This window comes from Eptatretus burgeri, chromosome 3 (genome assembly GCF_056783735.1).
Source record: "Eptatretus burgeri isolate ZD-2024b chromosome 3, Ebu_testis_v1, whole genome shotgun sequence".
Classification (NCBI taxonomy): Eukaryota; Metazoa; Chordata; class Myxini; order Myxiniformes; family Myxinidae; genus Eptatretus; species Eptatretus burgeri.
Genome location: NC_140963.1, coordinates 130,807,043 through 130,826,790, shown reverse-complemented (window position 1 = coordinate 130,826,790; position 19,748 = coordinate 130,807,043). Strand labels below are relative to the sequence as shown.

The 19,748-nt window shown below is 45.3% G+C and overlaps 1 protein-coding gene across 2 annotated transcripts in view; it reads right to left on the bottom strand.

The window, feature by feature from the left end:
* The window catches only part of PIP4K2B (phosphatidylinositol-5-phosphate 4-kinase type 2 beta), a 243,659-nt gene that overhangs the window by 94,677 nt on the left and 129,234 nt on the right, over positions 1-19,748 (bottom strand). The window contains exons 1-2 of one of the 2 annotated variants that reach the window (XM_085875615.1): positions 18,136-18,159; positions 8,454-8,551 (exon numbers count right to left, since the gene is read on the bottom strand). In XM_085875615.1, coding sequence (XP_085731741.1) covers positions 8,454-8,551; positions 18,136-18,144 — 107 coding nt within the window. In that variant the 5' untranslated portion in view covers positions 18,145-18,159. Of the gene's footprint in view, positions 1-8,453; positions 8,552-18,135; positions 18,160-19,748 lie in introns of those variants that run through there. The other variant, XM_085875614.1, reaches the window with a different exon arrangement.

Genomic DNA, 19,748 nt, shown 5'->3' with positions numbered 1-19,748 from the left:
TCCCTGGGTCCAGAGCCAGACAAAACAGGAGGGGGAAAAGACCGTCACCTTGTAAGATACCACGTCGTATCTTTTCTCCTGGGATTTAAATCTTTCCTTCAATATAAAGTATATCAGAGTTGTGTTATAGAGCGTCGTTGCTTTGTCAATCAGTGTGACTATCTGAGGGTCAATTTTGTGTACTTGTATGCATTTTATAATCCATGAATGTGGGACACTACATTTTTGTATTTACAAGCCAGCCATGAAAGGAGATGCATTTTTATAACAACAACCACAACAACAATAAGACAGATGCATGTCCAAGCAGGCAGAGGCCCCGCCTTCCCAGTTTTCGTGCCAGCAAGTCACGCCGGGAGGTGGATGATTGTTGGGCGTGACGTCAGAAGCGAGAAGGTTTTTGGTTTTGTTGGTTCAGTTCGGTGTGCGAGGCACGCGATCAGAGACGACGACGGAACTAGGAGATGACGTTTAAGAACAAGACATTACGGCTGGCTTTCCTTCAACGCATGAAGAACACGGCATTATTCTCGTATTCGTGCTGAGGTGAATTGGCTCATGTGGAGGAGCAAGACGCTGGCCATTGACTCTTGGCTGGTCGTGAGAGACGGACCTTGAAGCCTTGTGTATATCACCGAAGAGACGGCGCCATTCTGAAAAGCCACGGCATCGGCAAGTGCGATTGACAAGGAAGCCTCAGGACGGTTGGTGAGCCCTGGTGTTGAATACCACCTCACAAATTACCTCACGTACGTTTCCCACCCAGAGAGCGGCTCGGCACAATTTTGGGCGTGTCTATCCACACAGGACGAAGCGCATAGATCGCAAAGTTCAATGGAGACCATCTCTGGACAAAGATAAGTGCCAGAATAAAGGGAGGATTTGCTTTTCTTTTGTTCTCTCCTTGTCTGGATTAATGTCTGTGTGTAGCGGCACCTCGACTTGGATCTTAATTTACTTCCTGTTATTATTATTATTACATTTTGAATTACCCTTGTAAATATTTATATTTTCATTAAATCCCCATTTATTTTAAGTTGCTGTGTCCGTGTATTTCTCGTGGGGTTCAAGTGTAAACCCCTTGTGTTTTGCTTCCATCCATCACTCCGCCAGTGCCGCCCTGCCCCTCCCACGCGCGCTATAATCTCTGAGGATCACGTGTCCACCTCCTAAGGAAAACCGCTCGGCGATCCGGGCCTGGTCAGTGTTAACCGCCCATCAACCACAATTGGGTCGGGGGGTTAACTTAACTGGCAGACTCGCGAAAATAGATTAAGCATTAGTGAGGTTATGTTTTGGGGTAGGTTGAGGTGGTTCGGACATGTGGAAAGGATGGGGGTGGGCAGCTGCATGAAGATGTGTAGAAATATGAATATGAATGGAAAGGGAGATGGAGGCAGTTCGAGGAAAACATGGGATGTTTTGCTGAGAGACGATCTTTGAGGCAAAAAGCCTAACAAGAGGGCTAGCAAGGGGTCATGCAGCCTGGAAAGCAGCTATTCGGTGAACCATGGCTTACACATGCAAGCATGGAAACGGCCAGAAAACTGATGATGATGATGGGACCAAAATTGCACATGCAGTCTGTGTAGGGGCAAGGGGAGCTTTCGATGACTATTTGTTTTGTGGCCTTACAAATTAATTTAGAGCCTTTGGAAACGTCACACATTTGCGCGTCTTAAGAAGTCTAATTTCATGCCACACCTGTCTGCAAGTGAATGCCATCAAGCACTTAGGATAATGGAAGCTGGGATGACCCAACATGACATTGCACAGCGTTTCAGACGTCACCGAAACACCATTTCAGTTATATTCCATAGGTTTTAACAACACAATGATGTCAGGGATCATCCACGAGTTCCCACCCCTGCTCAAGCCAGATGGATAAGGTTAACACACTTGAGGAACAGACATCAGACTGCTGTTGACACAGCACAGGCAATACCAAAAACAGACAGATTCATCCATACACAGTCATCAACCGCTTACGGGAGTATGGGCTATGTCATTGATTCAATTTAGGTGAAGATCCAGATCCGGATCCAGCGACTACAATTTTTCAAGTGCTTCTTCACCATTGAGAGATTGGGCTAAAAACGATATAATTGCACAATATCTCAAAAGGTTAGGAATGCATTCCATAAAAAGTTTGTGGACAGGTTTGGTGTGTGACAAGGATTAATTGATTCAATTTTGGTGAAGATCCAAATCCAGATCCAGATGTGGGAATTTATTTTTAATTTTTAAAGTGATTGAGAGATGGGGCCAAAAGCGAAATATAGCATCATATTTAAAAAAAATGATTGGGCCCGATATGTTCTACTGGATCAGACATTGCGTGGCAGAGGTATGTGCTCCACCAAATGCCCTTCTAGTTTCATAATTTTTCTGTTGAAGGTACCACTGGGTGCACATTTACTGGAGTTACTTGAGCCACACAATCCACTTTATCCCCAAGAACCCTCTTTTCATCACTCAGCAAGAAATACTTGGAGCACAAAACAAAGGAGTCTGCTGCCTGGTGGGTTATTTCATTGTGCCTCATGCAGCTATTGTTAGGCACGGTCCCTCCGCTGTAGGAAACAAAACTACACTCTTGCTTGTTTTCATTTTTGCCATAAATATATATATATATACTAATTCTCCGTTATAAATCCCAAATTATTGTTCACTTTCTTCATCGGAGAGCTCTTGCGACATATTTGTTTTAGCACTCAATTAGCAATCCTTGCCACCCCACCCTCACAAGTGACAGTGACTCTCCTGTGCATTTTGCTTGCCAGAACGTCATTAAATACACCCACATTGGTACCACTTTTGGCTATTATGCAGGACCTTATACTTCGCCAACATTATATTCCATTGATCAATTTTAATATAGTTCCCCAGTTATCCAAAGGTTGGTCAATATTTCTTCTCTTCTCCTACCACTCCCCTCCCCTTTCACCTTCCACACCCCCTCCCCCACCAAAAACCATCCACCATATCCAACCACAAAACACATGGCACAAACAAACACAGGTGAGCGAGTCTGTAATTGGTTTCAAAACCCTGAAGACCTATCACATACACAAAATATTTTGGCCTATAGTTTTCAACTGCTCACTCCTGAACCTTTCTCAGCAGTTTATAAGTCTACTTGAGTATCCCACATGACCTTCTAACAATCAGTACATCCAAAGCTCTGGGTCAAGGTTCACCTTCAACTTATACTGAAGGATGATAATCAGCTTCAAGCATCTGGTTCAGAACTGATATTAAAAAAAAACATAAAGGTGCCTCCATTATGAAAGAATATTTCAGTGTGCTCAATTCCATTTGACTGCAGAGGTGGGACAGTCTTATTTACTTTTCAGGGTGTTCAAAATGTTTGCTGACCAAGTTACTCTCGAGTAAAACATTATTTCTCATCTTCATCGAGCTGCTAAAATCTATCAACCCGGTAAATTAGCTAATTAATTCCATCTGATGGATAGTCTGGTCCTTTATACTCGTCATCACTTAGTTTCCCATTGTTTTCATGACCTCCTAGCCTCTCCTCTGTTAAATCTGATGTCACAGAGATGCTATATTTTGTGCCATCAACCCAAATGAAGAATTATAGGGGTTAACTCAAAGCTTATGTTACCTAACCTACAATAAAGAGGCATTAGTACTGCTGACAGCTTCAACTCATATCAATTATATAATCTGTTCTTTTCAATGAATCAAATTAAATGGTATTCCTGCCTCCAGATAGGAATGAGCACAGAAGACATAAATAAATTTACTCAAAATAAATGAATAAAACGGACATGGCTTTGCAAATCTCAATGTGTGTTGTCCACTATATCGTCTCTCAAGGTCGGTTTTCATGATGGGGGAGAGATGGAAGTCATATTCTATGAAATTCAGCAAACAAAAGAAGAAGGATGAGGAAGAGGAAGAGGAAGTAAGGTAGGTGGTGAGAGGAAAAATACTATCATTCATGCAGCTCCCACAGTTCACAGAAATTGTGAAAGATTTTTCACCAGCTGCAAAATTGTATATGGGTTTAATGCTGCAGAATAAGCAAAAATCTAAACATCGAGTTTGCAGCATATAGTCACACATACGATCTGTGAGAAAGGGAGCGAGCGCAGGCGGGCGTGAGAGAGGGAGAAAGCACGGAATGAGAGAGGGAGGGAGGAAGCGAGCACAGGCGGGCATGAGAGAGGGAGAGAGCACGAGCGGGCGTGAGAGAAGGAGAGAGCATGAGCGGGTGTGAGAGAGGGAGGGAGGGAGCGAGCACAGGCGGGCGTGAGAGGGAGGGAGCGAGCGTGGGTGGGCGTGAAAGATGGAGGGAGCAAGCGTGCGTGGGCGTGAAAGATGGAGGGAGCAAGCGTGCGTGGGCGTGAGAGAGGGAGGGAGCGAGCGTGGGTGGGCGTGAGGGAGAGGGAGGGAAGGAACGAGGGCATGCGTGAGAGAGGGAGGGAGCGAGCGAGGGTGGGCAGACGTGAGAGAGGGAGCAAGCGAGCGCAGTCAGGCGTGAGAGAGGGAGTGAGCGAGTGTGGGTGGGCATGAGAGAGGGAGGGGGCGAGCACAAGCAGGAGAGAGAGAGAGAGAGCGAGGGAGCGAGTGTGGGCAGGCACGAGAGAGGGAGGGAATGAGCACAGGCAGGTGAGAGAGGGAGGGAGCGAGCGTGGGTGGGCATGAGAGAGGGATGGAGCGAGCACAGGCAGGCGAGAGAGAGAGAGAGGGAGGGAGTGAGCACAGGCAGGTGAGAGAGGGAGGGAGCGAGCGAGTGTGGGTGGGCATGAGAGAGGGAGGGAGCGAGCGAGGGTGGGCAGATGTGAGAGGGAGGTCGGGAGCGAGGGCGTGCGTGAGAGAGGGAGGGAGCGAGCGAGGGTGGGCAGACGTGAGAGCGGGAGCGACGGCGTGCGTGAGAGAGGGAGGAAGCGAGCGAGGGTGGGCAGACGTGAGAGAGGGAGCGAGCGAGCACAGGCAGGCGAGAGAGGGAGGAAGCGAGTGTGGGCGGGCATGAGAGAGGGAGGGAGTGAGCACAGGCAGGCGAGAGAGAGAGAGGGAGGAAGCGAGTGTGGGCGGGCATGAGAGAGGGAGGGAGCGAATGCAGACAGGCATGAGAGAGGGAGGTAGGGAGCAAGCGAGCGTGGGCAAGCATGAGAGAGGGAGGGAGCGAGCACAGGCAGGCGAGAGAGAGAGGGAGGGAGTGAGCACAGGCAGGTGAGAGAGGGAGGGAGCGAGCGAGTGTGGGTGGGCATGAGAGCGGGAGGGAGCGAGCGGGGGTGGGCAGATGTGAGAGGGAGGTCGGGAGCGAGGGCGTGTGTGAGAGAGGGAGGGAGCGAGCGAGGGTGGGCAGACGTGAGAGCGGGAGCGACGGCGTGCGTGAGAGAGGGAGGAAGCGAGCGAGGGTGAGCAGACGTGAGAGAGGGAGCGAGCGAGCGTGGGTGGGCATGAGAGAGGGAGGGAGCGAGCACAGGCAGGCGAGAGAGAGAGAGGGAGGAAGCGAGTGTGGGAGGGCATGAGAGAGGGAGGGAGCGAGCGGGGGTGGGCAGATGTGAGAGGGAGGTCGGGAGCGAGGGCGTGTGTGAGAGAGGGAGGGAGCGAGCGAGGGTGGGCAGACGTGAGAGCGGGAGCGACGGCGTGCGTGAGAGAGGGAGGAAGCGAGCGAGGGTGAGCAGACGTGAGAGAGGGAGCGAGCGAGCGTGGGTGGGCATGAGAGAGGGAGGGAGCGAGCACAGGCAGGCGAGAGAGAGAGGGAGGGAGGGAGCGAGTGTGGGCAGGCATGAGAGAGGGAGGGAGTGAGCACAGGCAGGCGAGAGAGAGAGAGGGAGGAAGCGAGTGTGGGCGGGCATGAGTGAGGGAGGGAGCGAATGCAGACAGGCATGAGAGAGGGAGGTAGGGAGCAAGCGAGCGTGGGCAAGCATGAGAGAGGGAGGGAGAGAGCGAGCGTGGGCGGGCGCAAGAGGAAGCAAGCGCAGGCGGGTGTTATATCGGGAGCGAGCACAAGCAGGCATGGGAGAGGGAGCGAATGTAGGTGGCCATGAGCATGGAGCGAGCGCAGGCCTTTAGGGTAAAATAGAGATAAGAGATAGGTCAGAAAAGTGATTGAGCAGAGATCAGAACCTTAGAGTAAAGAAAAGGAGATTGAAGACAGTTGCAAAGCAGGTCTTTCACTCATAGACTACTTTGTGCATCAAAGTCTCACTGTCAAGGTCATGTCAGAAGAAACAGTACATTTATATCTTCTTCTTCTTTCGGCTGCTCCCGTTAGGGGTCGCCACAGCAGATCATCCGTATGATCCGCATAGTGATTTGGCACATGTTTTACGCCGGATGCCCTTCCTGACACAACCCTGGTCGCCTCTTACGACACAGGGATATGGTACACCTATTTTAACCCGGGTATACACCGGCCCAGTACACTGGTACTCACTTCGCCGACCTCGGAAGGATGACAGGCTGAGTCAACCCCCTGGTGTATTAATTCAGTGGCCCAACGGGGCTTGAACTCAGGACCTTTTGGATCCCAAGCCACTGCCCTCACCACTATGCCAACACCAGGCTTAAGAAACAGTACATTTCTACATGTATATATGTATATATATATATATATATATATATATATATATATATATATATATATATATATATATATATATATATATATATATATATATATATATATATATATATATACATATATATTTCAACTGCAATTAGATAGGTATCTAGAAGCATTGGGGATAGATGGGAATATGGATATTGGCATGTACCTTGGGCATGGATGGAGGATTATATTCATGTGTAGAGAGATTGTGATGTCTCTGAGAGGTTCTCGTTCAAACGAGAATGTGTAGCTGTTTGTGTTTGTTCATTGCTCACCCAACAACCGCCTTCACCCCTCCTCCCCCCCCCCCCAAAAAAAAAATAATCACGTGTGCACACGAGCAATATCCATATGTTTCCCCCATGTTCCCCACTCCACACCTCACCACTGAAAGAAAGATGATCAACTGATAAATTGAATTAATGTGCTGCTGATAACATACAAGCATGATGGACCAAATGGCCTCCTCCTGTGTCAACTTTCCTTGTACTGTATATCCAAGTTCGAACATGGTTGCATCGAGGTGTGGCGGGGAGAATAAGCAAGTCAACAAATAAATTTTAAAAAACAAATAAAAGTTATGACTACATTACTCCAAGTTATTGCCTCACTCTCAACAGTCATATCCACTGCAACAAGAATACCTCAAAAAGGAAGGTGATGCTGACCTCAACACAAAAGGAAAGCTCCACTGCAATTCAAATGTGAACAAATGTACTTGGAGAATGTCTGTGGTGATAATCACAAGTTTGATAAAATAATATTTTGAACCAAACAACTAACACTGCCCATTATATTTACTTAAATTGTAAACTACAAAGTAACTCAATCACCTTATTCACCAAGCAGAAGGAAACAATAATACAAAACATGATATTAATGACACCCACGCTTTTTGATAAGAATATCATCATCGGCTGTCTGTCTGTCTGTCTGTCTATCACGCTATCTTCTAGACAGTTGGGAAAAAATTCACCAAGCTTGGTAGTTATGATCAACACATGGCAAGAAGGTGAAAGAGCCACGCCACTTGGCCTCGCCCCCCTGGGGCAAGGTCAAAAGGTCAAATACCAAAAATTACAGGCACATTTTGAAATGAAACCGTGTATGCAATCATCAGGGGGGCTGCATGAAATACGTAACGATTTTTTGTATTTGACACCGGTTCATACCTAGGAGGGTGTGGACTTTGGGTCACAGACGTCAAAACGAGGAAAAAAATTTAACTCAAAATTTGATATTTGGTCATTCCTGGTGGAACTTTTTGCCATTTTTCAACTTTGCTTAAGGTGGGAAGTGTGGAGACTTGCGATAGTGCACCATCGACTTCGCTCTCATTTTATCTTTAAAAAATAAAATGAAAGTTCCCCCAAAAACCTATGTTGAAAGAGCTGAAATTTTTCAGCAACTCAAATATTTTTCCATTTTTGAATGCTGAATAGAGACCTAATCGACCTTGTAGATACTATCTACCGTTGCGTTTTTATGTATTTTTTATGATTATGGATTTATATGTATTAAACATGCATGGAAAATAGCAAGACTTATTAACACCCAATCCCCAGTATGCCTTGTGTACAGTATGCCACCTTTCTCTACTGACTTCCCATCTCTTCTTAATGCTCTTTACCCTGATTATTTTTCCCTCAGATACTAACTACCACCTTTTCTCAATTCAGGTCCCCACTCATGGCGATGTAACAACGGTGGCCCTTGTCGTGGAATTTGCTTTCGACAGAGCACCTTCTCATTACACAATCTCACTTTTTCACTCCCACAGAGCCATTATTTAGTTCCGAAAGTTTACGCCATCTCTATTTTCAACCACATCACCCCTTAGCATGACAACGTACAACATACATACTTGTTGAAGAGATGATTGTCCACCTTCACCTTGCTAGAAGCCTTGAAGTCATCAGGTAAAAGAATGACCGGTGGAGGAACACTTGACAGCTCATTCACCTGGCCAAAAAAATATTGGGGATGCAACAGTGGCAGAAGAGAGAGAAAGTGAGAATTAAAAAAAAAACACTAAAAAATAATAAAAAATTAACTGGAAGACTTTTTCACTTGGCTCGACTCTGACATGTTTCATTCTAAAATTTAACCATGTGCTACAAACAAGAGTCCATGGAGTACCCATGCTTCCATGCTTGTCCTCACTTATCGAAGAATTGTTTTAGCCGACATCCTCAAAATCTGAGTACTTGCCTCACTAAGCTATGACCGCAACTTAACATAAGGAAATGCAATTTACTTTGTCCATTGCCTCCTAAATGTAAATGCATTGTCATCCAGGAATTACACATACAGGGCATACGATGAGCCTCATGATGCTGTATAAAAATAAAAAATAAAAAAGTTATCCAACAAAGTAGTACGGCTGCAAAAAGCGATACCTTTGAGAAAATGATGCTCCGATCATTATTTTCCAACTTGGAATGGGCACCAAAAATGCTGCTGTCCAAAATCCCCTTCAAGTCAATTTAAAAAAATATTTCTTATACATTTGAGTCGAAAAACAATGTTACTATTCTTTTATCAAGTGCAATAGATACATTTGCCATTCCCTCTCATCCTCTTACTCACACATCTTCCCAACCAATTTTTCATCACCTTCCAACTTCCTCCATCAACCCCTTATAAGCATGGATGTACAATTATTTTCCATTTTGCATAAAATTCAATACTTTCACAAAAGATTTCCCATCAATATTGTTGCGGTATTGGAAATTCACAAAACATGATGTGAGGTTCGCCGGAGATCAGTTATTTTGATAAGTATGTATTTCAGGTTAGAATTCCCAACCGATGTGTAAAGGGATTTTGTTCGTGTGCCGGGCTGTGAATCTTTGAGGTAGCCATTATTCTTTTTCTATCTTTTATTTCAAAACATCGCAACACCGTTATCTCCTTGACAAACAACGCCATCTCCGCACCAACCATCAGTATGGGACGACAGCGAACAGCCGTGGTGCGAGCAGATTAGCATATTCGGATCACAAGAGGGCTTTCCCCAAAACAAACAAGTGACGTCGAACATGGGGTTTCCAGCGAGGCGTTCGAGGGGTGAGACGTCAGAGGTGAAGAGTGAGCGGAGCCCCGGCCTCGGGTGAGAGTTTGAGGGGCGGCTCGCCAAGCCCTATAAAAGGGAGGAGCTCGACGAAGTCGGGGGTCTTGAACCAGTGCAAGTTGCGGCTTCGGAAGTTAGTGCCAGTCGGGAGGAGAAGCCAAAGTGCCAGCTGCGGTGGAGTCCAGCGAGTCGTCGGAGTCTGGGCAAGGAGAGCCAGCGGCAGCGGCGGAGCTTGGTGGCCCGAGCAAACGGCCCTGACGGTGGTCGAGCAGCGTCGCTGAGGTAGTGGACGGGTCATTAAAGAGCATAAACTCTGAAAGAGCCAAGGACCCGTTCACTCCTCCGAAAGCGTCGCCAGCCAGGCCCGACAAAAGGCCGCGACGAGAGCTGGACCACCGAGGAGAACCAAGCAGCCACTCAAGCCGCTCGCCCAGCTGCTCAAGCCGCCCGGCCACTCAAGCGACTGGCGCGTTGCGACACGAGGGCCAAGCAGAGACACCAGGGGTCACCGACCCGAAGACCTTCGAGCCGTCACAAGGGGCGGCCAGGTAACCTGCCCGGCCTCTTGCGAGCCTTCGGTCATCCAGGCTCCGAGTTCAAATAAAGGCTCATGGGCCAGTTTCTTTTCTGGGTTTTTGTGTGAAAGTCTGTTTCTGTGGCTCCGTGTCTTCTTAAGCAGAAATGATTTAAGTGCATGCCTGTACATAATTGAATATACATCGGCTGTAGGCTTTTCTCGTATCATGTCCCCTTCCCCCCCATTGATTGCTTGCCTATTATAAATAAATACCCCATTTGTTAAATGTTCTCAGCTCGTCCGTGTCCATTTCTGCCATTGACTGAGCGTGTCGCACGTGTTGGAAACTAGCAAGGCCGTTGTGCCACAGGAACGGGATAATCGGACCAATGGAACTTGGTGATTAAAACCGCTCGGCATCGCACACAGAACAGGCTCGCTAAGCGGCTCGTTTCCGTACGAGTTCCGTCGAAGTATAAATTCTCGGTACTTCTGTCTGCATGGATAATTAGGTATATTGAGATTCGGCGATTAACCCTAAACCTCGTGGACAGAATATTGGCAATTTATGGTGCGCTAAGGCACCCGTAGCAGGTTTCCGGAGTTGTACGGAAGCTACGACTGCAATTCCGGTTTCGGCGGACGCACGACTGCGGTTGGGCCGTAAGCGGTCATGCATGGAGCGTCGAACCGGCGGAACCGTAACAATATTAGTCCATTTATACCAGACTTGGTGGTCTTAATAGTTGGAGCTTCCCCTCTAAATTATGTGAGGTCAGCGGTTCAAACCCCCTACCGAGTCACACCAAAGACTTTCTTTTTTTTAATGGTACATGCTCCTTCCTTGCTTGACGTCCAGCATTTAAACCAGGAAGTGTCGGCACTTCATCCAGCTCAGTGGCTGTGTTTGTGTCATCGAACAGTCTTGTGTCGTGGCTTGTCTGTATGTCTATGTGCGTGGAGGTGGTGGTGGTGGTCGTATGGCAGCTATCATTTCTTGAAGCGCGACTGTGTCGCTGATGCAGTGCCCCTCTACCAGTACACACACTGGAACTGGTACTCATTTTGCAGACCTCGGAAGGATGACAGGCTGAGTCAACCCCCTGGTGTATTAATTCAGCGGCTGATGGGGTTTGAACTCAGGACCCTAGGATCCCAAGCTGCCAACCTAACCACTGAGCAAACACCAGGCTTCTATGTGTGTGAGACCTGAGTGTGGCAGCTCCATGAACGAGCCTTACATCTTGTATAAATGTTTTTTTTTCATGAAAACATGAGGAAAAAGACCAGAAGTCTTGTCGGTGATAATTATGCATACTCATTACACATACTGAAATAACAAAAAAAAATTTAAACCGCTCAACAATGTAAACACTAATATCTTGAAAGGAAGCGTCATCTCAAGTGAGTACTCCAACTCTTGCTTCCTTTCTTTTTCTGTTTTTTTTAACAATGCCATTGGATGTTGAAAAATCCCAGTGTGAGCAACTGAAGAGTCACTGTGACAAGTGCAGTACACAAAATGAGTGCAGAGACTCAGGTCCTTCGTGCTTCAAAGCTGCGTATATTTTCTCAAACACCACAGAATTTACTGGGCAGTTTTTGTGCAGCTTTTGATTTGGCTGAATTGTATGACTCGCAATACATTTGCTTCAATGCCATTTTACAAAATACTCTCTTGCCGGTTCGAAGCTAGTATGTGGCTATCACAGGATTAATATCAATGACTCGTGTCTCGCATGTAGCCTGCTGTGTTGAGCAGACTGGACATGCGTTCAGCAGGAAGTAAAAATGGCTGTTACTGCCTTAAAGAACTGCTGTTATAAAGTGCCAATAAACAGACCACTAATCTCTCCGAGCCTCACTTGTTGTCCGTATACATATCCTGAGACCAAGGCATGACAAAACAGATGTTCAAAATGTCAGAAAGTGAGTTGGGTTGATGTTTAAAAACCCACTGCATGATGATACCCTAATTTATCCCGATCTCCCTCCCCCAACCCCCCATTTCTTACATTGTACAACTTAACCCTTCTGATGTGGAAGGGCTCCAAAAGGTGGTAACAATCCCAAATCACTTTATGGTGATGCTACAGTTGTAATTTAATGCTGTAGGTTATCAATTCACTTGTGGCAATGAGCATAGGGCCATTCAGAGGAATGGTTTATTTTCTTTTTTCTGGGACCGCTTGAATAATCATTGTTGCCGACGCTGATGGACAGGAACAACGGCTCAATTATAATCGATGAGACATAGACACACCAAAATTGATTCTGTAGCTGGTCTACGAAAAGTCATGATTCATATTTGCAGAGGCCCCATCAAATCCATCAAGCGTTACAAACGTAGCACCAAGCAACAGCAAACCTCCATAGAAACAAGGTTGTTACGAGTTACTTCAATTGCATTACAGCCATTATTTTTGAGCTATCTTTAAATCGATTCATATTGCAAGATTTTCAAATGCCTTTGCTTGATGAAAAGACATCTGATACAACATCTTATAAATTTACCACTGGATAATGAATTCAGTCTTGACTTGCCAAGATCACATAAAATGAAAAAAATGCTGTCTATTTATTATGTACCAAGCACGATGGTGACGACGTCAAGACTGAGGTGGCTGGGTCACCTGTGCCATATGCCAGACCATCGGCTCCCAAAGAGAGTACTTTATTTGTGAACTAACCACTGGAACTAGCCCATGTGGCAGGCCCTGTAAACATTGGAAGGATGTGATCAAGGAAGATCGAAAGATCTTCAATATTTAGGGGAAATGGCATGACTCGACACAAATAAGGCAAAGCTGGAGAGCAGCTATTAGAAAGGGTGCATCGATTGCAGAAGCCGCTGTTGCTGCAAAGGCAGCCCAGCAGTACGAGAGATGGCACAGATGGCTACAGTGTCACCCATCGTCATAAGTGATGGGGACATATTGAGTGATTGATTTTGGATAACACATTTTATTTTTCATATTTTTTTTTAACTTTCTCTATACAGGCTCCATCGAGTGCAGCCTGTGGCTGCTGGTTGCATCATTGGTTGGGACGCAGCTATGCCGCTGATGCAGTGTCCCCCTTACCAGTACACTGGTACTCATTTTGCCGACCTCGGAAGGAGGACAGGCTGAATCAACCTCCTGGTGCATTTTAATTCAGCAGCCAACGGGGCTTGAACTCAGGACCTGAGGATCCCAAGCCACCACCCTAACCACGAAGCCAACACCAGGCTCTCTGTACAGTAAACCACAATCATGCCAAGTCTCTCCCCTAACTCTTATTACCTTCAAGCCTGCTTTCCTCTCCCTCTACTACCTCCATCCTTCTAATCTCCATCCTCTTTCCTGCAACCCTTCCCCCTCTCAACTTAGTGTTGGCATTGAAGTACTACCATGCATGTGTTATGATGGCAACTCTTCCCACAGATTCTCAATGGAGTTGCCATTCCAGAAATGTGGTTGCTAAAGAGATGCCGACAATGCAATGTTTGGCCCGATATCCAGTTCATTCATTCGGCCCAAACTGCAACTGTGCTCTTGTAGGCCTCATTCACATGAATTCCTGTGATTATTACCCTCCCACTTTTTGTGTTTGTTTATTCCCCTGCTCATCAACTTCACTGCACCACTGTCAATGAGCTACCTTTCCCCCCTCTGTCACCTTGATATTCCGTAAGCTTCGATTTTGCAGAAAGAAAGAAAAAAACACGATTGTGAAAGGAATGAAAGAGAAGATGGTCTTTTGTTTCTTCCGTTATACTTTTTGGTGTTAAGTTTAGTCTTTCATTTAGATGTGTGATCCATTGGGATTTGAGAATGAGAGACATATATTGCGATTCCAGTCACAGGGTAGTCGTTAAGATAGCCATTAAATATTTATTAAAATTAAATATTTATTGCATTTATTAAAAGGACAAAATACAACTGATACAAGATTTAACACAAGACGGTTCAATATCCGGAAGATGCCTGAAATTTCCCGAAACTTATGATCTTTCAATAGACTGGAAAATCTATCCACAATATTGTTGTGGAAATTACTTCGAGGGGTTAGCATTAATTAGTATAGTTTGCTACTTCATAAATGTCGAGTAAGTGTAAAGTATTTAATTGTAACAGTAGACATGCGTCGTTATAGGCAATAGAAAGACAATGTCCACCCTTCCTCATGTGTGTGTAAAAATCACCATCCCGGCAAGCTTTCTTTATATGTTCTACTCTTTGTAAATCTATCTTTACGTTCCTTTTTATCGTTTTAGTTGGGGAATTTTAGCAAATTGTATTGACCATCTGTGAAAAAATTGCTTACCAAAAATTTTCTTCACCAACATATTCATCTAGGTGTCTACTAACACCTATCAATTAGTGCAAACCCAAATCCTTGTGGAAACTTCTGGGGAGCCAATCAAAGTTTGGGTGCTCAGAGGGCCTGCGCGAAAAAAAAAAAATCGGAAAAATTAACTTTTGCCAATATTGACTTGTGGGATGTCTAACTAGGGGTTTTTTGGGGTGCTGAATTGATTCCAACCATTAGATTTGAGGAAAAATGAATCACTGGCCGTAAAATATTGATACGATACATTTTTAGATATCTGAGACTGTGTTTTGCGGTAATTTGACTCAATTGATTCAGATTGTTCAAATTGTGCTGAAACCAGCATACAGCATTTTTGAAACCACTGCTATATTGTTGGTTATACTTGTGCTCATGCTCAGTAGAATTCTCTGTGTTAGCTGACGTTAGCTAAGAGCTACCATAGTTGGGTGGTTGGAGGAAGTCAACCCTTTCGATGTCACATGGGACAAGAAGACTCTGGTGTCCTTCTCAACTGGGTTCAGCAGCATTCCCAAAGACCAAGTCAACGCTGATCAAGCAGAAGAAGTTGGCAGAGCCATACAGGCTAAGATGGATGGGAAAACTGTTGTGGATGCAATGGTAACCAAACACAAGGTCAAATCACTTGCAAGCCTCAGATCTGGACCCAAAGTCAATGGCGAGAAGCTGGTCATTGACTCACTGAAGCTATTCAACCGCCTCATTGTCATCAGTGAGCATGAAGTCAAGACCAAAGAAGCTCTGCACTTTGAGTTGACGCCAAAACCGATGTCTCTGCTTGACAAAAATCAAAAGTTGCGAAAGCCATTCAAGACTGCCCGAGCAAGGTCCATGAAGGCATGTGTGGCACCTGTCGAACAACCCCCCCTGCACAAGCCTTGTGGTTGATAGTGGGTGGCTCCTGCACAATGTCAAGTGGGAGGCTAACCTTACTTGGAAGGATGTTGCCGAGAGCTACCTCCGGTTTGTGAAGTCCATGGGGAGCCATCGCCTCCGGATAACGGTGGTCTTTGACGGATATGGCAGCTCCACCAAGGACCATGACCACTTGAGACGAAAAAAGAATGCATGCTGTGACATTCAGATTCGTCTGGATCTCAAAATCATCATTGCAAGAGAAAAGTTCCTCGATAACAAGAACAACAAAGCCCAGCTCGTTCTGCTCCTTGCTGAGACATTTAGTAGGAATGGAATCAGTATGCAGCAATGCTCCGATGATGCCGACACCTCAATCGTCCACGCAGCTCTAGATGAGGCAAGAGAGTCCCCTGTCGAGGTGAGGGCGGAGGACACAGACGTCCTGGTTATGCTGATTCATCATGCTGCAGACCATCCGATCTTCCTCACGACAGCCAAGGAAACATCTTACGATGTCGGAAAGATCCGGGAGGCCCTCCCAGAGATATACCGGAGGTATCTCATATTCTTGCACAGCTTCTCTGGCTGCGATAGTGTCTGCAATTTTTGGGTTTAGCAAACTCTGCAAGACCGATGAAGCAGAGAGGGCAATGGACGTGTTTATGGACATCCGAGCTGAGAAAGGTGATATCATTAAAGCAGGCTGTGATCTTTTCAAGCTCATGTTCCATGGGAAATCCTCCAAAGACTTGGAAGACTTGAGATTCGACATCTTCAGCAAGCGAGCTGCTACTGGGAGCATAAAACCTGAGAAACTCCCCCCGACAATAGGAGCTGCAGCACAGCACTCTCTCCGAGCTTACCTCCACACTAGAGACTGGCTGATGCTGCAAAGTACATCGATGGATGCTCGGGACTATGGATGGCAACTCACTGAGCAAGGATATGCACCAGTCCCTTCTACAGACCCCATTGCACCAGACTACCTCCTGACGTTTGCCAGCTGCAACTGTGCGGGGGACTGCAGCTCTCAGGTGCTGCTGTAAAAAGCAAGGAGTCAAGTGTATTTCTGCTTGCAGCATCTGTCATGGTAACTCTTGCCTGAACATAAACCAGCTGGATGACAAGAGGAGTGAGGAAGATACTGGGGAGTTTGATGAATAAGGTTGTAAAAGCTGACGAAGCAACATTTCCATTGAGCACAGTTCTGTTTAAAATATCAATAAAATACATTTTATATGATCAAGGAGTGTTTTTTTTCTCAAATCTAATGGTTGGAATCAATTCAGCACCCCAAAAAACCCCGAGTTAGACATCCAACAAGTCAATATTGGCAAAAGTTAATTTTTCCGATTTTTCGCGCAGGCCCTCTGAGCACCCGAACTTTGATTTCCTCCCCAGAATTTTCCACAAGGATTTGGGTTTGCACTAATTGATAGGTGTTAGTAGACACCTAGATGAATACGTTAGTGAAGAAATTTTTTGGTAAGCAATTTTTTCACAGATGGTCAATACAATTTGCTAAAATTCCATAACTAATTTACTCAGCCTTGAGGCACAACACTGACTCTCTGTAGCGCCTCTGCAACAAGCATGGTGTGGGGTGGGGGGGGGGGGGAAGGAGGGAAGGGGTGAGGGGAGGGTTGGTCCTGCAACCATAGAACAGGCCCATGGCCCAATGGTGAGTGAGATGGGAGGGGTGAGTCATATCATGGGTGACGTATGGGGTGGAGGCAATAAAAGCGGGTGCACCAAGCGGAAGCCAGGAGAAGCTCGATTTGGGTTGGAGAGAACTGATGTGACCTTCACGCATGTCACAATGCAGAGCCACGCCCTCCAGAGCGGCTGTTACTGAACTTTGAACATCCTGCAGTGTCCCGCCCGACACCGCACGGTATTTTATATCTTGAAATTCGCTCCATCTCTCCCATGGTGGAATTGATTGGGCCCGATAAGGACATAGGTATTTAAGGATTCCGTTTGTCATTGGTTCATGGGTACATATGTTCGGCAGTGGGTTAAGTAAAGGGGTTTTTATTGTTGATCGTTGGTTTTGTTTCCTGTGTTTCCTCCCCCATGCGTCATCATTATAATTAAACATACCTGGTCTTGGGGTGAATTTAAACCGCGGTGATCCTCTTTTCAATTTAGAAAGTCCGGTTAGGATTAATTGGAAACAGCAATTAACGCCATGCACCCAGACTGTGCCATGCATCTCTCGGTTCACTTGACTGTTAATTAGAAATGAGGCATGCGGCAGCAATTAGTGTCATGCCCGGCGAGCTCAGATGCCCCACCAAAACGGTATTGTGACAGTGGACACATGATCCGGCTTGGGGTCTTCGACTTGGTCGGCCAACAGTCACTGATGGAGTGACCAGCCGGGATCCGCACCAAGCAACTGGAATGATCCTGCACAGCTACAACAATATAAATACTCATCACCTGTTTGATCCACCAAACTTTGCTACCTAATATCTCACCTTGACAAACATTACAGACATATTTACCGAACAATTAATTACATAATGAACGCAAGCGTTAACACAGCACTGAACACAATACACCGCTTAAGAGTCACTCGTAAATATTTTTTGACACACACACACACACACACACACACACACACACACACACACACACACACACACACACACACACACACACACACACACACACACACACACACACACACACACACACACGCGTTTGGGTATTCAATTCAAATCAAAAATTATAAAAATATTCTTGTAATTTTCTCACCTTTTGCATTGTAAGTATTAAATGAGCTACAAGGTAAATAAGTTTCATTGAAGAGGCTTCATTATTAAGCCAATCCTGGTGTTGACCAACAGTAAAGGTGGTTGGCTTAAGATCACCAGGTCTTGAGTTTGAGCCCCTGCCAGCCATTGGATGAACACCAGATGGGGTTGATTCAGCCTGTTATCCTTCCTATGTCGGCAAAATGAGTACCAGTGTACTGATAATGGAGGGAACTGCATCAGCAGCACAGCCACGCCCCCACACAATGATTAAACTAGCAGCCACAGGCTGCACACAATAGCTATTATTAAGCTATTCTGTTTGGCATAAAGGATTTCAAAGTGAGAACGGATATTCATCCTACTCTGTTTTACTTTCAAGAATGATCAAATGTTTTTTTTTTTGTTCGTGATCCAAGCCTCATGGAAGAGCTTGGAAATAAATCACATGCAGGAGAAAGACACGAGTAGACATCAGTGTATTTCTACGTTAATTACATGGACATTCGTAGCCAATGGACAAATCCATGGCAGATGGAATTTGAACACATTATGAGCCACAGGTTCAGGTGGGAACATTCGCAGTCCAACCTGAGAGATTCAATTTAAAAGACAGAAAGAATGTCCATGCATTTATTTATATCTGTCTCTGTCTCTGTCTCTGTCTCTGTCTCTGTCTCTGTCTCTCTCTCTCTCTCTGGCATTAGCTCATATAATCAGCGTACAAGCTTTCCTTTGTGTATGTTTTTGTTAAACTTTTCAAATCAAGTTGTAAATTTTGTTGCAAAAATTATAATTAAAAATAGAATATACCGAAGCTCACAGAAGAGGAAAATAGTAGAGGATAGAGGACGATGATACGTCTGCAAGAACTCTCCTGAGCAGGGCAGGGGTGCGCTTGCAGACGTACCATTTAAACGACACTGAGAACAAAAAAACAAACACACACTAGGTATGAGTTGGGAGTGGAATAGCAAGGTTGGGGATAGGCTACCACTTTTTGGATGGAATAACAGATCATTTCCCATGCAGGAATCTTGTTTTTTAAGGGATTGAAATAAGCAGAAAGTGACGAAAGGTGAACAACGAAATTACATACACCAACATTGTGGTTATGTTATGTATGAAAGAAAGTGATTAATTTTCACGTTTCAAAATATAATGCATCGTATTCAAGGCAGGAAGAGCAAAAGTAGAAAAGGGAAATAACAATGAAGATAAGGAACCAAGCATACATAGTCATGTTTCACCTTCAACATATTGCTTCGGTTACGAACAAATGAAGAGCACAATGCAAGAACAAACGAGGGAAGAAAAAGGTCAGAAGGATATAGTTAAATACAATGACCGGAAAAAGGGTCCAACATATGGGTGAGCACAGTGGCAGCGATTTATGTGATGAGAATGGAAACAAAACATTCGCTGATATTAATGTTTTTTCCCCCAATTTTGACAATACAGTACATTGTTCATACTTGCAATCATGGAATTTTGTTGAGCTACAAGCAGAAGCCGTGGTAAAAATACCACAAGAAAAAAAGGAAACCTCTTTTACTCTTATGCTTGTTGAAAGAACTCAAAAATGGGGGGGGATATATATATATATATATATAT